The following is an 18398-nucleotide window of genomic DNA, read 5'->3' on the forward strand; positions in this document are numbered from 1 at the left end:
AGAATGGTCTGTGCTTTAACCTTCAGTTCTCTAGACTACCCTAAGGCCTTCCTATGCCCTGCTCCAGTTAGCGAATTAACCCGACTGTGGAAGTGTCACTGCAAACGCACGGCGAGGCGCATTGACCCCCCCCACCCCCAAGTGCGGGCAAGTCTCCCTCGGGATCTGTCTCAGCTGGACAGTGTGAAACAGGAAAGCTGCAGGTACTGAGGACCAGTCAAAGGAGGTGGTGAAGCCGAGTGGCTTACCCTGGAGAAAGCACAAGACCCGGAGGGGGACTGGCATGCTGAAAGGGTTCCAAAGCTGGGGGTGTAGCACCAATCATGTGGGTCTGCGATACCCACCCCACCCTCTCCACCTGGCTCAAACGCCACATCCCAGCTCCAGGGATCCAGCTCTCACCTGCTGCCTTGATCTCCCGGGCCGGCCCAATGGCATCGTCACCGGAGGGGCTGTCTGCCAGCACCACCAGCACCCCTGGCACACCAGGCCGGCGCCCTGCACTGGGGCTCAGCATGTAGGTCCTGGCAAAGTTGATGGCAGCTCCTGAAGAGAGAAAGGGTATCACTACAAAGCGGGTTTGATGTCACCCCCATCTCACCCCCATAGGGCCCCCGCCACCTCTGTCCCTTCCCCCATCACCACTCACCCCCACCCCAGGTTAACTCCAGAGCGGGACCTTAGCCAACTGGGAAGGTGTTCCCATGGCCTGGGGGTGCAGAGTCCAACCCACCACTGACAGGACTCTCAGAGTACAGGCCACTTCCCTTCCTGCCCCTCCCCCATACAGTGTTCTGTCCTCATCCCCTGGCACCAAGGCAGCTAAGAAGCATGACATCCAAAGCTGGCATCACCCCCACCCCACAGCAGGCACTGTGTGGCACCCTGGGGGAGCCCAGGCTGCAGGCACAGTGCCCCTTACCCAGGGCATTGCCGCTGGGCTCCTCGTAGCGCATGGTGCGGATCCGCTCCAGGACAGCGCCCGGGTCACTGGAGCGATTCAGCAGGACCCACGGGACGCTGCGGTAGCTGTAGATCACCACGCCCACCTGGGGAAGAAGGCAAGAGGTCAGCCAGGCTACTGAGATCAGAGTCATGATGCGGTCCCAGGACGGGGTGGGATAGGGTGACCAGACAACAAATGTGAAAAATCGGGATGGGGGTGGAGGGGTAATAGGAGCCTATATTAGAAAAAGATCAAAAAATCGGGACTGTCCCTATAAAATTGGGACATCTAGTCACCCTAGGGTGGGACCAGCCCTAGGGCAGGGGAAGGGGAGACACAAAATGGCCGAGGCAGCCCTCAGGACAGGTAGAGGAACAAGGGGTACGTGTGCAGGGTGCACGTTCCTTCCCCCCCCTCCCCCCCCCCGCATCAGTGGGGAGAACCAGAGCCCAGCCCCCAGGCCAGCCCTGCCTAGTACCTGGGTGGCATCGGGGCCCAGCTGGCCCAGCGCGGAGACGGTGTTGGAGAGCAGGGCACGGACGGTCTCGGCGCTGTAGGCACTGTCCCGGGTGCCATGCACTAGGAAGATGATGTCACCGCGAGCGTCCCTGCAAACTGCACAGGAGAAGGTGATGAGGGAGCCCCTGAGGGGTGGTGGGACAGGAAGAAAAGCCCAGCCCAGCTTAGCTCCTGGGGGTGGGCCTGCTCTGGAGGGCCACTCCCCTGTGTGCAGGCCAGGCTCCTGCCCACTGCCCCGCAGCTCAGGATCAGGGGCAGCTGGTGCTGGGGAAGCCTCCATAGCAGGGGTCCCCAACACAGTGCCCGCGGGTGCCATGGCGCCCGCAGGGGCATCTAAATGCACCCGCGTCCTGGCCGGCGGTGGAGCATCCACCGAAATGCCGCCGAATTTCTGCGGCATTTCAGAGGATACTCCACCACTGCCACAGTCCTTCGTCTGGCACCCGCCAGACAAAAAGGTCGGAGACCACTGCTCCAGAGCCATCAGCAGACAAACTTCCCCACATGGTGCCCCTCCCAAGCGGTAGCAGAGAGGTCAGGCTCCAGGTGAGGCCTCACTGCTGTGCTGAGCTGCCAGCTGACTAGCGAGAGCCCCTGTCCCAGCAGCAACCAGGCTGAGCCCCAAACCTTTAAGTGCCCCAATGGGGCAAGGCCCCACAGCCCAGTCCCCACCCTTCCCACATCCGAACTGAAGCCAGACTGGCCCTGGGAGCCATCCAGGCTGTCCCTTACCTGTGTGGTCAGTGAGGGTGGACTCCGCGCCCCTGGCGCTCCCGAACAGCGGCCGGATGGTGAAGAGGTATCTGTGCCCCAGCCGCAGCCCTGACACCTGGTGGGAAGTTGCTGACCCGGGCAGTGTACTCTGCGTCTCGCCTCCCTCTAACCCGAACAGAGACAAGGGACCTCAGCATAGACAGGATCCGAGGGAGACGGCCGCTACCCATCTCCTCTCCCCACCGCACCTCTCTGCCCAGCGCTGTCTCCCTTTGAAGGGGTATTTGAATTGGGGATGGTCAAGGATCCCACAGCAATGGAAACAGAGACCCTCTTTCCAGAACCCCAGACTGGGCTCAGCTCCACTCCATCCACCCTGCCCCAGAGAGACCCTCCGGCAGGTCCCCAGGCCTGTCTGGAGCAGGCTGCCAGCTTGGGGAGTTGGGCTCCTGCCCATTAACAGGGGGCTGAGCCCCAATCTCACTTCAGTGAGCTAGACCTGAGCCTGGGCCACAGCCTTAGCCAGGACTTCTGCACAGCTGGCTCTGGGCGAGCAAGGGGGTCCCAGAGCTGGGAGCTAGCTGAGGCCCAGCATGGAAGCGGGGTTCCTATCTCTTCAGGAGGGCCCTTTCTTCAGGCACCCATGGGGCACAGCTCCATGCAGGCTCTAGGGGTCGCTGCTGTAGTTCTGCAGCCCCAGAGGCAGCCCTGCTGGAAAGCTGTTCATTACCTCTGGGCAGCTTCCAGGTGAGGAGGTAGCCGGTGGCTCTGGGAGCTGGAGTCCAGGCCAAGGTCACAGAATTGTCTCGGGTCTCCGTCACCCGGAAATTGGTGACTCGGCCCAGAGGTGCTGGAAGGGCAGGAAAGAATAGGGTGTAGAGTGTGCCTCCCACTCCAGCCCAAGGGACTGGTGCCACCCCAACCCCCCACCGACAGGTGGTGAGGGCGCGGGGAGCAAACCCAACCCACCAGGCAAGGGAGGAGGGGTCGGGGAAGCACAGTTCTGCATTTCGCCACAGGGTGGCCCCCTGGCTCCAGACACGGCTCAGCCAGACAGGGTGTCTAGGGGGCAGAATTGGGCTCCCCTTAAGAGAGCCGGCTTCAAAGCCTGCTAGGTTAGCTCAGACTCCAGAGAGGGCAAAGCCTGTCCCATCCCACTCCCCAATGACATGCCAGCAAACAGCCATGGTCAGAGGTTCCCTTCCAGGTCCTCAGACCCTGGGCTGGGAAGGACAGAGCCGGCCTGTGGGAGGGTTACCCGTACCAGTGTTGGCAGCGATGCCCACGGTCTCACTCTCCTGGCTGCCCACCAGGCTGGTGATCCGGATCTCATAGCGCTCTCCCACCTCCAGGCCTTCGATGTCGTAGGAGTTGACGTTGGGGGCAAGCAGCTGGCTCCTCTCCGGCCCCCCTGCACCAGGGGAGAGACGGGGTTAAACGGGGCAGGGCGTGCCAGGAGAGAGTTGGGGGAGGAGGGGAAGGAGCTCACCATCTGCTGGCCTCCAGCTCAGGCGGTACCCGGTGCTGCCCAGCGCCGGGCTCCAGGTGAGGCGAATGCGCTGGTCCGAGGAGTCAATCACCCGCAGGTTCCCCACAGGCTGGGGGGCCACCTCGGCCGCTGGGGGGCAGCAACACAGAGGGATGGGGTCAGGGGAGTAGAGGCCTTGCTGCAGCTGCCAGGCCGGGTGCGCAGAGAGGCTCCCCACAGGGACCTGGGCGTCCTGGCCCACATGGGCAGGCTGGGGAGCACTGGGCTGGGTTCCTCAGCTTCCTGTCAGGGTTCGGAGAGGTCCTGGTGGGGCCGGAGCTGTGCCACGAGGCCTGGGAAGAGCTCTCTGGGCTGCGTGGGCGACTCGCCAGGGCAGACTTGCTGCTAATTCCCTGGCACAGGCATCACCACCTCCAGCTCCCACACAGGCACTGCTCACCAGCTCAGGCCACAGATCTTAGAGCAAGGAGCAGATGGGAGTTCCAGTTCCTGCCCACACCCACTGGGAGGGCACCGCCCAGGCTGAGGGCACCCTGGACAATGGCAGTCACCAACTCCACCCACAGCCCAGTCTAGGCCCAGCAGGGATCCAGGCCTCCCATGGCCAGGCATCAGCACCTACGTGTGGTGACAATGATGGAGACAGGGTCACCCTCGCGGTTGCCAATCAGTGCTGTGACCTTCACGGTGTAGCTGACCCCACCCTCCAGGTTGAGAATGTCAAAGGAGCTGGTGTCACCAGAAACCACCTCGCTCGACTCGGAGCCCCCTGCAAAGGAACAGAGGGTTAACATGGCGCCCGGAAGGGGCAGAGCTGGCAGGGATGCCAGCCTCATTCCCAGTGCCCGGAGTGTAGGGGGGGACGTAGAGCCAGGCGCTCCACTAGCTGGTGATGGCGAGTGATCCCGTCTCATCACGGGAGGGAGAGATTCATCTCATGATGCCCAGCTCCAAGTTTGTGCCAGTCAGATAATGGCAGAGAGGAGACTCCAGGGCTGGAGGCAAAGGCCCTCTGTCCTTCGAGCGCAAGAGTCGTGGAGTGATGGGGTCTGCAGGTCAGGGCAACCATGGGACTCCCGGAGCTCCCGGCACAACCAGGACAGAGTTGGGCAGAGGTTTGGGGATGTGGGCACCACAGACAGTGTGTTGACCTAGCTGGGTACTTTACCGTCTCGCCGGCTCCACACCACCTTGTAGGCTGTCGCCCCAGGCACTCCAACCCAGGTGACTCGGACAACGTTGCTCCTGGACGAGAGGACCTTGAGGCTGGAGACCGTCCCCACCTGCTCCGGAGCTGTGACAGAGGGCAGACAGGACGCCTGGGTTACTAAGAGATCAGTATCACACAGAGTCAGACGGGGCAGGGAGGAGCTGCACCCTGGGGTCAGGCGAGGCCTCACCTGTTCTAGCCGCGATGGTGACGGGGCTGCCTTCCCTGCTGCCAACCAGGGCCGAGACCCCAATAACATAGACGGCCCCGGCCTGCAGCTCCTCGATGCTGAAGGAGGTCCTGTCGGCAGGCAGGACCCGGGAGATCTCCTGACCTGGGGGAGAGAAGCACAAGCTGCAGGGGTTGGATTTCATAGGCAGGACAGGTCTGGCAGGGCGGAGGTGGGCTAAGCTGCTGCGGGAGGGACACCCCAGGACAAGATGCTGCAACAACCAGGGAGGACCATGGCCAGCATGTCATGGCTGCACCCCATCCAGCGGGGAGGCAATGGCAACAGCAGCTGCCATTTGGATGTGACCCACCAATCTGGGAACAGCAGGGGCCAGGATTCCAGTCTGTGCTCTCCCCAGGGAGCAGCGGGCCGGGGTCTCCTCAAACAATGAATGATGGGTTAGCCAAGCACAGGCCATTGAGCATGGAATGGCCAAACCAAGCCCCACCCTGCCTGCAGCTGGCACTGGCCTGCAAACCACCTGAGCGCACACACATTCAGTACACCTACCATCACTCGCCCGCCATGTCAACTTGTAGCCAGTCGCCCCAGGAAGCCCACTCCATGCGACCCTCAGCTGGTTGGGTCTGATCTCAGCCACCCGCAGGTTGGTGATGCTGCCCACAGACTGGCGATCTGCAGGGCCAGAGACAGCGTCAGCCCGGACCCCAGAGACTCATCTGTCATGCCCGGTCCCCGCAATCAGCCCAGCCAGAGGGCAGGAACAGACGCTGGTGCTAACCAAGGGCTGCATACCCAGAGCCTTCACTGGGAGAGCCGGACGCCCTGCAGTGGTGACACCCAGCCCCGCAGGCTTGCTGGGAGAGCTGGACCGTTCAGCCCGAGTGCTGAGCCAGCTTGCTGCCCCCTCAGTGTTACCCGTGCCCCTGCACAGGTCCCCATGCAGACGTACCCAGCTGGACAGTGATAGTGGCAGGGTCACTTTCCTGGCTGCCCATCAGGGTTGTCACCTGCACCAGGTATGTGACTCCTTCCTTCAAATCCTGCAGCTCAAAGAAATTCCGGTTGCCGGGGATGCGCCTGGTCTCCTCTGAGCCATCTGCAACAAGGGAGAGCACAGGGGAGTCGGCCTCTGTGCCCCAGCAGGGAGCGTGGCTCCCACAGCACAGCTACTGCAGCGTGGGGCGTCTGGGGGAAGGGCTCTCAGACACTTCGACGCTCCCAGGGGAGAAGGCCCTAATGTACTGGTGCATGCCAGGCTTGCCCAGCACAAAAGCCCCTGTCACAGCCACCCGCAGCCATGTCCTGCTCCTCCGGTAACTCCCAACCCCTCCGCCCTGCCCAGTCACCGCTGCCTACAGGCCCTGCCCTGCCTCCCACAGGCCCTTGCCCCTCCGCCCTGTTCAGTCACAGCTGCGCACGAGCCCCACCCTGCACCCCCCCCACAGTGCAGGACCCAGCCCCTCCATCCCACTGCCCCCCATGGGACCCAGCCCCCATCCCCACCACAAGATCCGAGCCCTCCACCCTGTTCCCCCCACAGGACCCAGGCCCTCTGCCCTGCCCCATCACAGCCTCCCATTCTGCCGACCTTTTATCCATGTTCCATTGACATCCCTCCAGGTGCCTCAGCAGACACCCCTGCAAGGCAGAGCTCTGCGAGGCAGAGAAGTGGGTACCAACAGGCACGGCCCCCATACCACAGCCTATCCAATGCCCATGCCCACGCTCTGCAGGCCAGTTCTTACCCTGCCTGTTGGTGATCACCAGCCTGTACTCAGTGGCCCTGGGTACGGCACTCCACAGAAGTCGCACACGGCCCACACCCACAGGCACCACTTGCAGGTTGGACATGCTGCTCACTGACGGCTCTGCCATAGAAACACAAGGAAACCCCCCAGTAAGACAGAGCGAGCCCAAGGGGGCGCAGGCATGATTGCCCCAGGGGAAAGGTGCAGCAACTAGGCCCCTGGAGTGGGGTTAATACCGGACATAGCACGCATGGCTCGCAGAGTGGGGCTGGGTGCAGCGTGCAGGGCTCATGAGCACCCCTGGGTGTCTGTTCTAGAGAGAGACGGCCAGCTGTGCTGAATGCCAGCTGAGCCTGCTGCTGGGGGAGGAAAAGGAGCTAGGACTGACCCCTGTGTGAACGGACAAGAACCCATCTCCCACCCATGCCCTAGTCAGAGCTCCCGGGGTTGCTGGGTGTTGAGATGAGTTCCTGTCTGCATCCTGTAAAACTTGCCCATACCGGTATTGCCCTGGCCTCTTCTTTTGTCATTCAGTGTTGAACGCATTCTAAACCAATATGCATTTCCTCACCTTTTGGGGGCGAAGCCAGACTTTAAGGCACCTGCTCCCCTACATGGTGTAAACTTTGCTTGTGCCAATCAGAAACGAACACAAACAGGTTTTGGGCCCCGTCCCCTATGACACTTCTATGATGTCATTGTGGGTACTTTATGGCCTGCCTGCCATGTGCAGGCAGAGAGAGGAGAAAGAAAACGAATCCTGTGTATACCCGTGTATTCTGTGTATACCCGTGTGTCCTGTGTATACCCGTGTGTCCTGTGTATACCTGTAACCGAGCCTGATCACCTCGAAGCCTCTCTCTCAGCTCACGTGTTTCAAATAGAGCTTCTACGTTTGCCGGTCGTTATGCGTTGGTTTGTATTTGTAAGTATCAGTTATTACTAAATGCTGCATCTTTGTTTATAAATATTGTTAGTAGATATTTTAGTCATTGTGTGTTTTAAGTTTCATTAACTCTATTAGCTAATCATACGCTGCTCCCTTACCCCTTGTAATTATCCCCAATAAAACTTTTAAATTGATTAAGTTTAGTGTGTGTGTATGTGTCTGCAGTTTGCATCGTGACCCACACTCTCCTTGCATCCCTTACCAATATAGTCTGTTGCCACGTGCAGCCTGGTAAATAACAGGCCTGCATTTTCTTTCGCCCCTGCGAGTCCGTGGCAATCCACACTGGGAAGAAATCCCATTTGACTGTGCCTGGGACCAGCTCCACGAGAGGAGAACACTCAGTTCAGCCTATCCTCCCTGGGGCTGACGCAGGCCGATCTCAGCTCCCACCCACCCACTGGGGCTAGCTGCCACTCACCAATGCGGACACTGATGGGGACAGCACTGCCCTCGCGCCTGCCAATCAGGGCTGACACACGCACTACATAGGTGGCCTCCTCTCTCAGGTCCTCGAGCTCCAGCGTGGTCTGGGTGCCTGGGATCAGCCTGGTCCTGTCACTGCCATCTGCAGGGATGAGAGGAATGAGGAGGCTCAGGGCTCCCTCCAGCTCTGATGTCACAGAGGGACTCTGACATAGCTGATGTGACATCCCTGCTACCCTCAGACCCAGGTACAAAGCACTGCACCCCCACCCACAGGCCAAGCCACGCTGATCCCCAGCTGCCTCCTTGGCCTTTGGGCAAAGATCTCTTGGCTGGGGAGCTGACTGGGCTGGAGAGCGGAGGGGGAGCAGGTACCACTCCTTCCCCACCACATGCACATGTCTGGTCTGATGGGCAGAGTGAGTGCACTTCCCTCAGAGCCCACTTGCATGGCCTGGGGCGGGGGGACCTGGAAGCATGCATGCTATTCCATATCACCCAGCAGAGGGTGGCCACACGAGCTGGTGCCCAGCCAATGGTGCTCTGGAGGAATGCCAGGCCTGGGGTGGCTAGAGCAGCTGGAGCTGGTGGACTGGGAACCCCCCCACTACTGGACATGAGTTTGTGAACACGTGCTCCCTGTTCATGGCATCAGCTCTGTGTCACACAATTCAGCTGTGGCCTGACAAGTGCGAGGCAAACCTTCAAAATGTAACCCCAGTGTAGCAGACACAGCAATATGCCTGCCTGAGTCTGCCAGCAACCTGAAACAATATCTCAGAGGTGGGAACTGCTCTATTCACATGAGCAGAAGATGTTGACTCTGGAACCTAATGATCACAGTGTAAATACTAACTCTTAACTATTTCAGTGCTGCCCATTTTGGCAAGTGTCCAGCTAACAGGCTTATGCCACTAACCCAAGTTGCCTCCTGCAATTCACCAAAGGCCAAAAGCCCCAGCTGGCCCCTACCCAGCTTCCCCATCACCGCTTCAACACTAGGCTGTGCAGCACAGAGAGGGACAGTGCAGAGTGCGCTGCAGTGAATATCCAAATCACAGCACAAAGGAGAAAGCGGGGCAGCCGGGGGGCACTGCAGTGTGGGCTTTAGTCACTCACAGACTTAATGCCATCAAAACCTGTGGTCTCATATTTAGCATCTACCTCAGAATCTCAGCCAGCTGCCCCCAAGCACTCAGCACAGGGCTAGTGCCAGCCAACTAAACAGTGAACAAGCCCCCACCCGTCCTCTCAGCAGGCTCGGGAGATGGAGGACTGAAGGGCTGCTTCGCAGAAGCACTGATATGGGGTGGATCTCTAACTGTGTGTTGGGGGGGTCATTCCCAGGACTGCAGTTAGCCTCCATTGGGTATCTAGACATCATGGTGAGTTCTCCAGGGCTTTGGCCTGTCCCAGTCCCCCCCCGCACCCACCCACTGGGCCTCAGATGCGTCAGGGGGCAGGTGGCACTCCAGAGAGTCAGCTCTGGGTGGGTCTGGAGCTCCAGCCTGCAGCCACAACTCTCCTGCGGCCCCCAAGCGCTGGCTCCCCGCTGGAGACTCACCCTGGGAGTTGCGCAGCACAATCTTGTACTCGGTGGCACCCGGGACCCCAGTCCAGGCCAGCCGGATCCTCTTCCCCATGGTATCAACGACCCGCAGGTCAGAAATGCTGCCCACTGGGGGCTCCACTCCTGCAAGACAAGATGGTGCTAGGGCCATGGCTCGGAGCTGGGCAGGCAGAGCCTGGGACACCATGCAAACTGGAAGGAGAGGGCGGGGCACCACAGACCTATGGCACAGTCAGAACAGGCCTGGCAGGGCCAGGAGATCCTGCCCTCACCCAGTCCATGGGGTTCCTGGCACCCCCACTGCTGCATGGAAGGAGGCTCCAGTGCAGGGGAAAGGGCAGGTTTGATCACTGTTTGCCCAGCACCCAAGTTGCTTCCTTTGAAAACCTACAGTCAAGGAGCTCCAGGGAAGGGGGCGGGTCTGTCAGCCCCACGCAGTCTGGGCCTGGCAGGGGGCCCAGCATTCAGCAATGACCCCACCCATGCTGCCAGGCCAGAGCCTAGCGGGGTGAGCCGGGAGCAGAGCAGGAGCCCTTTGCTGGGGATGTCACTCACTTGGAGGGCCACCCACCCCAAAAAAGGCTGGTAGGATGTCACAGAGCCACTTGCATTGTGCACTGGGCACCTCCAGGCTCTGGGATCCCTCTCCTCTGCCCACTCCACCCCTGTGGGCCCCAAGGGCTTTCACTCACCTGTCTGGGAGATGGTTACGGGTGTGGCCACCTCCCTCCCATCGTACAGTGTGTAGAGGGTGATGCGATATTCCGTGGCTGGCTGCAGGCCAGTGAGCTGGTAGCTGTTGATGTTGGTGGGCAGGGACATGGTCTGTGGGGGCTCAGCACCTGAGAACCAGAATGGGGTGGGGAGGGACGAGGCAGTCACTTGCTGCTTCCCAGCCCTGAATCTCAGCACCTCCCCTCCCCTTAGTCCTCCCAGAGACCCCTGCACTGGCAGCTGGATCCCCCTGAAGTGCTTGGCCGGTCTGAGAGACAGACCTGGAGCCCAGCTGAGCCTGAGGAGATCTATCACCCTACCCCCACCCAGACACGGCATTTCAGCCTCTCCAGTAGCCTTCCCCGCCCCCCGCCCGGGGGACCTGGCCAGCCTACCTGTTGCTCTTCTCCACTCCAGCCGGTAGCCACGGGCATCGCGGATGATGTTCCAAGCCACCTGGATGGATGTTGGGCCCAGAATGACAGTCCTCAGGGACTGGACTATGCCCGTTTCTAGAGGAAGGACAGACAGACGGCCAGGTTGAGCTCAGCAGCATGAAGGCTCTCAACAGAGCCTGGAGCCCACTGAAGTGAAACACTCAGGCTTCCAAATCCATCTCCCAAGCTGAGCCGATAGCTGGGCTCCCGCCAGAGTAGCGCTCTGGGAAGTGAGGTGGTGGGCCTCAGTCCAGTGCCCACCACCACAGCTGTCGCTAATTACCCCCCAGCTGGGCTGCATACCCTCCCCCAATGGAGGGTCCTCCCCTGGCAGCTCGTCGGGGAAGCCAGCTCTGGCACTGCCTCAGCGGGGCCTGCTCTGGGTAGGGATTCAGTCTGTGGGGCTGGCAAGCCGGGGGCTGCACTGGCGAGAGAGCCACTATGCCAAGAGAAGGGAGGAACAGCAGGGCTGGGGAGTTGGCCACCCCACTCTCTCCTGCCAGCCGCACCGGGGCTGACATCGACACACGCATGCTGGTGTCCTGTCGGGGTGGGGAGTGGTGACCCTTTGCCCTGGGCTAGCCACCTCCTGCTCTCCCTCCCTCCCCTCGTGCTGTGATCTCCCCACTCCTAACATCTCTGCCCCTGGGGTTCTCCACCTCTCTGGGCCTTTCATGAGCTTGAATCAAACAAAAATGGCCTGTATACAATATCAGTAGCACCGTTCTTGGCTCGCGAGCCCAGTGGCCTGGAAAGACCTGGAAAGGCCCAGGAGCCCCAGCAGGGCTCCCGTGAGCCCCCTACAGAGGGCTCCTTCTTCCTCCTGCCTACACCATGGTGGGGCACCAGACAGAGCAGCCCCGGGCCAGGCCTGGAACAATTGAGGCTCCCATCCAGAAAAAAGACATGGCAAAATTAACTTCCCATCTCCCTCTGCTTTAGAACGTGTTCAGAAATGTCTGTGCCATGGGGGCACCCCCAGGGCTGAGCCCCCCGCTTACAATAGGGGCCTCCCTCCCCAGGGACCTGTGAGAAAGGAAAGGCTTCTGTGCCCTGGCCTGGAGAATGGCATTAACCCCCTGGAGATCCGGCCAAGGGCACCAGGGATGGTACTACTGGGGGCAACCAGCAGGGGTACTATCAGGACTGTTTCTGCAGGAGCAGCCCCAGCCTCCTCCCCACTCGACTGTAGGTGCCACCTCATCCCGCTTCCTGGACATTACAAAGTGCTCTCTCAGCCAGGATCCCTTCAGTAGCATATCAACCCCCCCCCCAACCAGATCAGGATGCAGAGCTGCTGTGTCCCCTGTACATCGCTCTCCCATGAGAGGGATACCAGCCAAGCCTGGGGCCATGTGCATTGCTAGTACTTTGTGCTGCCCCAGCTGCTTGTCCTATCGGCCCTCTGGACATACTCAGAGCGTAAGCTCTTGCGGGCTTGACCTCTCTCTTCATTACATGTGCATGGGTGGTCATCTGTGACACAAGAATCTCTTCTCGCCAACTGGCGAGGAGCACAGAGGAGGTGCACAGGGCTGATTGGGATCTCCTGGATCTGGTACATATGTTCTAGTTCACCAAAGAGTGCCGTGCAAGGTCACAAACAAAAGCCAGTGTCACACTCATCATCAGTATCGGGAAACGCATGTACAGAGGTTTCGTAAGGAGTTATGTACATACACTGAAAATTATGTTTTCTAGGTCAAGCAAAGGTGAAAAACAGTTTTTCTGCCAGTCAAGAAATGTTTCTCTATCTGGCTGCTTACATGGAAATGAAGCATTGTCTGCTTCACAATGGGTCTCCTCTCAGCAGGCTGAATTGAGTGCTAACAAAGTTTTGGAAAAGTAATAGGAAGAAGCAAACAGTGGGCAGGGAGAACAATACTTGAACTGCACATCAAAGATTTGCTCGAATATATTTGGGGGCAAAGAAGACACCTTGGCATCCTTCACCTAGGAAGCAAACGGACTGTGAGATTACTTCATGAAAGAGGGGTCTCCACCAGGCTTGGCTGAAAACACTGGTAAGCACGTTGGGCGAGATCTGCTTCTTCAGACAGGAGGAGAAGTTGTTAATGAAGTTATCTAGAGAGCTGGTGATGATTTTGTTTTGTATGTAACCATTTATTTCCGATACCCTTACTCACTATCACAGGAAACTCTGTTCTTTGATGATAAACCTATTCTAGTTTTCACTATCAATATAGCTCAGCGCTGTGTGTTAAGCAGAGTACTGGTCCTGAGCTCAATTTGACAAGCTGGTGCATACGGTTCCTTTGGGGACAGCAGGCCTGATAATTCTAAGAGTGGCTGGTGGATCCGTGGCTGGATGTTGCACTGCATGCTCTGAGGACTCAGGGATTGGTGTGTGCCGATTCCTACCTGTTCAGAGAGCAAGGCCTGTGGGGATCTGGAAGGCAGTGCTTGGGCTGCCAGTGGCTGCTGGGAGCTGATCCACAGCACGCACAGAAGTGACTTCCTCACGCTAAGGACAGGTGGTGGTGGGGTGCCTTGTTCCTGGGGAGTGTCACAATCTATACAGGGCTTGGCACAATGGAGCCCTGACTGGGGCCTCTGGGTGCTACCATAGTACAAATACTACAGTTATCCCAAAGAGAGACCAGTTTCTTGGCACAGACCCTGCCCCCCCCCATAGCAGTGGAAAGCCTCTCCCATGGCCATGCACACACCTGTTCTTCTCCTAATGGAGGCTGGGGGCCCCTCCACTTGCCCGTAGAGTGAAGTGACCGTCAGCAGGTAATCTGTGTCTGGCTGCAGCCCTGTCAGCAGGTAGGAATTCTTGCTGGCATCCACATCAAATTTCCGAATGTCCTGGCCTGAGATAATCAAGAGCAAAAAGGCTTAAGGCACCATTCCAGGCCATCTGTTCAAATGAGAGCCCCATGCAACCCCAGGGTTTCCACATCAGACCAGACCAACAGCCCTTCCAGTCTGCTGTCCCACCTCCTGATTGCACGGGGCCAGAGCCACGCTGCCAATCCAGTATCCCTGCCTCCACGACACAGTAGATCAAGTCTAGTCTGGCATCCCCCCATACACCAGGCCACACCCCAGGCCCATCTCATCAGGATTTGGATTCTGGGCTGTCAAAGGCCAGCAAACATCCTGACACCACTCCCACACCCAGCCACACATGGCTTTGTCAGTAAAAACTCTTCATGTTAATAGAGAAGCTGGGGGATGATCGAACAAGAAAGCTCCCCCCACCCCATCTCAGACACAGGTGACTAACATACAGGGCCTGATCCTACCCATCCTCGACAAGCAGAACTCCCAGAGTTCTGTGCCCAGAGGTGTGCAGGCCTGGGTCCTGCACCTGTGACCCAGATGTGTGGGCCTTTCTGGAGGGATTCAGCAATGGGCTTTGTACAGACAACGTGGCTAACCCGGCCAAGAAGCTGCGCAAACCCCAAAGCGCTTGGAGAGGTCATTTCCAGGAACTCACAGACACCTTTCAGTCTGGTGTGACTGGGCCTGATTCTCCATGTGTCTCAGGGGCGGAAGGAGAGATCCCCAGTACCCCCAGAGCAGGGCCTTGCCTAGTCTTCCAGAGAACGGACAGAGAGCCTGGCGGATGGCCTCTCCCAACCCAGTCCCAGGCTGTTACGCCCCTGGGACTGGCAAAAGGCCCAGCAGGAGAGCAGGTATGGATCTGAATTGCCTTCAGTGTCATAAATTCATTGCCCCGGCCCCTTTTGCTCATTCCATCCCTCCCCGCACAACTTTCTTCCTCTCACCCCCAACTGCTCAAACAGCTCTGCCACCTGCCCTCCTCTTCTCCCCCGTACGTGCTTGTCTGCCACTTCATTCCCTTCTGTCTTGGGCATCATGCCCAGCCCCTTGGTCCCCTTCTCCCCTCAGCATGTTGCCTCACTCGCCTGTCCTCCAGCCACTCTGGAAGCTCCAGTCTCTCCACACTTCAGGTGCTCCAGAGAACACAGTTTGGGACCCTCTGCCCCATAATGCACCTGACTACAGAAGAGTCCTGTACCATGGGAGGGGCGCACCTGTTCTGCTGGAAGGCATGCCAGCCCCCCACCCACCCACTCCTTAGAGCCTGCACCACAGCTCAGCACGATGGGGCCCCCACCATCCAGCCAGGAGATCTGGGGACCTGTGTCCATTGTTCAGTCTACAGCACCCTGCCACTGGTTTTTGGAAAGGGGAGAGAGCTCTAGTGCGTCAGGCAGACCTACCTGAGAGGAGCCCCCAGGAGACCCGGTATCCAGTAGCTCCACTCACACCCCGCCAGGCCACCAGCATGCTCTGCTGGGAGATGTTCTGAACTGACAGCTGCTGCACCCCTTCCAGACGCACTGGAGGGAGAGGGAATCAAACAAAACACAACCATGGCACAAATGTGAGACCCAGAGAGATCAGCCTTCACGCAACCCACAAGACAGCCAAAGGATACTGCAGAGTCCAGCCCAGCCCAGCCACCCTACTGCATTGTCAGCTCACATAAGAGACACTAGAACAATAACCTTAACTCTGCCCCTAAATAAGCACAGTTCCTTCACCAGTAATCTCAAAATATAAATACACCACAAAACTCTTCAGAAAAATACACCCAGGAGTGATGGACATGCACTTCATGGACATGCACCAGTCAGCTTCAAATGCAAGTCCACACACATGCATTATTTTAAAAGTTGATTGTGTCACATAAACCAGATATCCAATACTAGTCTCAAAATACATCAGAGATACTTTACCAAAAGATAGATAGATAGATACTCCATTTAAAAATCTCTGGGTCAAAGTGAAGGTTGTTATGCTGCAGCTGAGATATGCATTTTTGGTACTTGACATGAGTTAGACATGGCTGAAAAAACATGAGCTAACAATTTCACAACATTTGAGAGTGGTGTTCATTTCACAGGGTTCAGAGTGGGCCCATTTTCCAGTTTGCCTGACGCTTTTCATGCAGCGGGATTGACATTTTTATCAAAAGCATTTTAGAAATGTTTTGCCTTTTGAAAACCATGTTTCCTTCCTGGAAACCAGGATTTTGGCAAAGAGAAAATGTTGATGCTGACTTTGAGAACTATGTTGATAGAGTTTTTATAAAAATATGGCGAAAAGTCCTCTGAAAAACAAATACTTCAATAATCTGACAATTATTTTGCGGAAAAAAAAAAGAGACATTTTGGGCAGGAAGAAAACCCACTCAGATGCCTTCCGTGCGGCCCCAGGCTCTGGCTGTCTGAGCAGATGGTACTTACGGGTTCGGCCGGTTAGCTGGGACGGTGCTGCCATCTGCCGCTGGGAGATAGGCTGAAGCGTGACCACGTAATCAGTGTTGGGGCGCAGGTTGCTGAGCGTGACGGACACGGCATTGGCTCCCAGGCTCATCTCCTCCGCTTGAGCCTCACCTGTGATGGGCACAGACAGCACCACATGAGTGGGGCCCAGCACCTGGGGGGGTAGGGGGGGACACAGGACTATCCATTGGAAGGCAGGGGGCTCTGGCGCTACAGGACACCACCCCTGGCCTTGGGCTGGCTGCAGAACACAAGCTGTCTGGGGCTTCAGACAGGCCTTTCCTTCATGCAGTAGGTCAAGACTGGAACACTCTGGTGCCCAGGTGGGGTGGCGAGGGGGAGCCCCAGGTACGTGCAGCACAGAACACACTTGCCCTCCCACATGTGCAAGCACATGGCTAGCAGCATGAGCAGACACGCTACGTGCGCTCAGTACGTTCATTCCCAGCAGCAGGGCTCAGCCAGTGCAAGAAGCTAGACAAAGACCAGGGGCTCAAGCCAACCAGGCCGGGCTGGGAAAAGGGAGCAAGGGCCCCGCTTGCACTCCCTGGCAGGGAGCTGCAGGCAAGTCCTGGCACCCCCTTGCAGATGCCATGAAAGGAGGGGAAGATGGCAAGGAAAGCTCCACACTCAGTTCTAAGCTGGCCCCCTCAGCCGGGCACTGGGTCTGGGCAGGGCACACGGGTGGTTCTGATGAGCTCAGCGGTGTTTTTGTGCCTTCAGGGCCAGCATTCTCTGCTGGGGAGATGCACTGCCATGGCAGCCGGGCGTGGCAGCATGCAGGGCGAGGCACACTAGGAGTGCTGCCAGGGCCACATGCACTGGGATGGCTGCAGGCTAGGGAGGGGCAGCTCCAGGTGCAGCTTCCTACAGAAAACAGCACGGGCAGGGGGGAGGGGCCTTGAAACCAGCTACACCCCTGCCGGAACCCCAGCATGGACAGAGAGTCTCTGTACACACACGCACACTGCACCGCTATGTACATACTCCACACATACACCCCCAGCACATGTCCTGACCTCCTCCCGTACACACAGACCAGTCCTGTACACCCACACCCCAGCACCCACACAACTGACCCCAAGACACACACCCAACCCCCTTCCAAACCGCCCCCCCCACATACACGCTGGATATACAGAAGCACCTCGGCCCACACATTCCCCCACAACACGTACAGCTGCAGCAAGAGGAGAGCTCGGGCAGGAACCTGCTCTCACCTACGGGGTGCCTGGGCTTCACTCTGGCACATGAACGCCACACACCGTATCACAGAGATCCTGGTGGCACCGCCCACCCCCTTCGGGCACAGTGGCTGCCCTGCCCTGACCCCAGCACAGCACAGCCTCCCCCAAGGGAACAAGAGGCCATTCAACTGGCTCTGTGTCTGCCTGCCTAGGAGGGAGTCCACACGTCTGTCTGCTTCTGGGGGTTTGTAGCTAATAAAACTGCTGGACAGACCAGGGAGGGGAAGTCATGCAGCCAAAGAGCGAAGGGAGCAGAGATCCATGCTAGCTGCTTCTCCTCCAACCCTCCCACCCAGCTGAGTCCTAGGGCAGTGGAGAAAGGCCTGCCCAGGCTTGGATTCCTCTGCCCTCCTGGAATGGATCCAGGCACCACACCCTACATATGAGGGACGAGGGTCTGTAGCCAGGCTGGCTGGCAGTTCTCCTGTGGAAGAGAACACAGCCCAGGGGGACGTTCCCAGACTGCAGAGCCACAGGAGAGGTGGGGCCTCCCCAGCCCAATCGCCTGCACTCCACCCTCACCTCGGGCCACGTAGGCGATCCGGTAGCCCTGCAAGTTCTCCAGAGCAGCTCCCCAGGCCAGTCTGAGGAAGGACGGCCCGGCCTCCACCACTCGGAAATTCGACACTCCAGACAGGGCCCCTGAAAGAGAATGGGGGCAAGGCCATCACCCTCACACACTCCCGCCCCAGAGAGCACCCAGCCCTTTGGGCGGGGTCAAGAGGTGTCTTGGTGCCAGGAGGAAAGCAAGCTGCCCTGGGGCGATACAGGATGGGGCAGGAGCGGTCACTAGCCAATCTGGAGCCAAGACTCAGCATGTGGCTGTGGCGGAGCAGCCCTAAGCCCGTCATGTGTCCTGGGGATTCTAAGCATTGACTCAAAGACTCCCCATATACTGTTCATCTCTCCCCTGCCAAGCCCACCAATGCCCCAGAGCTAACACTATCG

At 58.5% G+C, this 18398-nt stretch overlaps 1 protein-coding gene across 2 annotated transcripts in view; it reads right to left on the reverse strand.

Moving 5' to 3' along the window:
* The window catches only part of COL7A1 (collagen type VII alpha 1 chain), a 106624-nt gene that overhangs the window by 75586 nt on the left and 12640 nt on the right, over nt 1-18398 (reverse strand). For both annotated transcript variants that reach the window (XM_045023781.1, XM_045023779.1), the window contains exons 9-29: nt 17973-18092; nt 16165-16314; nt 15136-15255; nt 13609-13755; nt 10877-10993; nt 10460-10609; nt 9762-9890; nt 8193-8339; nt 6820-6942; nt 6024-6170; nt 5621-5746; nt 5069-5212; nt 4837-4962; nt 4291-4437; nt 3669-3797; nt 3444-3590; nt 2910-3029; nt 2198-2344; nt 1425-1561; nt 923-1049; nt 403-546 (exon numbers count right to left, since the gene is read on the reverse strand). In XM_045023781.1, coding sequence (XP_044879716.1) covers nt 403-546; nt 923-1049; nt 1425-1561; nt 2198-2344; nt 2910-3029; nt 3444-3590; nt 3669-3797; nt 4291-4437; nt 4837-4962; nt 5069-5212; nt 5621-5746; nt 6024-6170; nt 6820-6942; nt 8193-8339; nt 9762-9890; nt 10460-10609; nt 10877-10993; nt 13609-13755; nt 15136-15255; nt 16165-16314; nt 17973-18092 — 2844 coding nt within the window. The remainder of the gene's footprint in view (nt 1-402; nt 547-922; nt 1050-1424; nt 1562-2197; nt 2345-2909; nt 3030-3443; nt 3591-3668; nt 3798-4290; nt 4438-4836; nt 4963-5068; nt 5213-5620; nt 5747-6023; nt 6171-6819; nt 6943-8192; nt 8340-9761; nt 9891-10459; nt 10610-10876; nt 10994-13608; nt 13756-15135; nt 15256-16164; nt 16315-17972; nt 18093-18398) is intronic.

The sequence above is a fragment of the Mauremys mutica genome, chromosome 7, assembly GCF_020497125.1.
Source record: "Mauremys mutica isolate MM-2020 ecotype Southern chromosome 7, ASM2049712v1, whole genome shotgun sequence".
Classification (NCBI taxonomy): Eukaryota; Metazoa; Chordata; order Testudines; family Geoemydidae; genus Mauremys; species Mauremys mutica.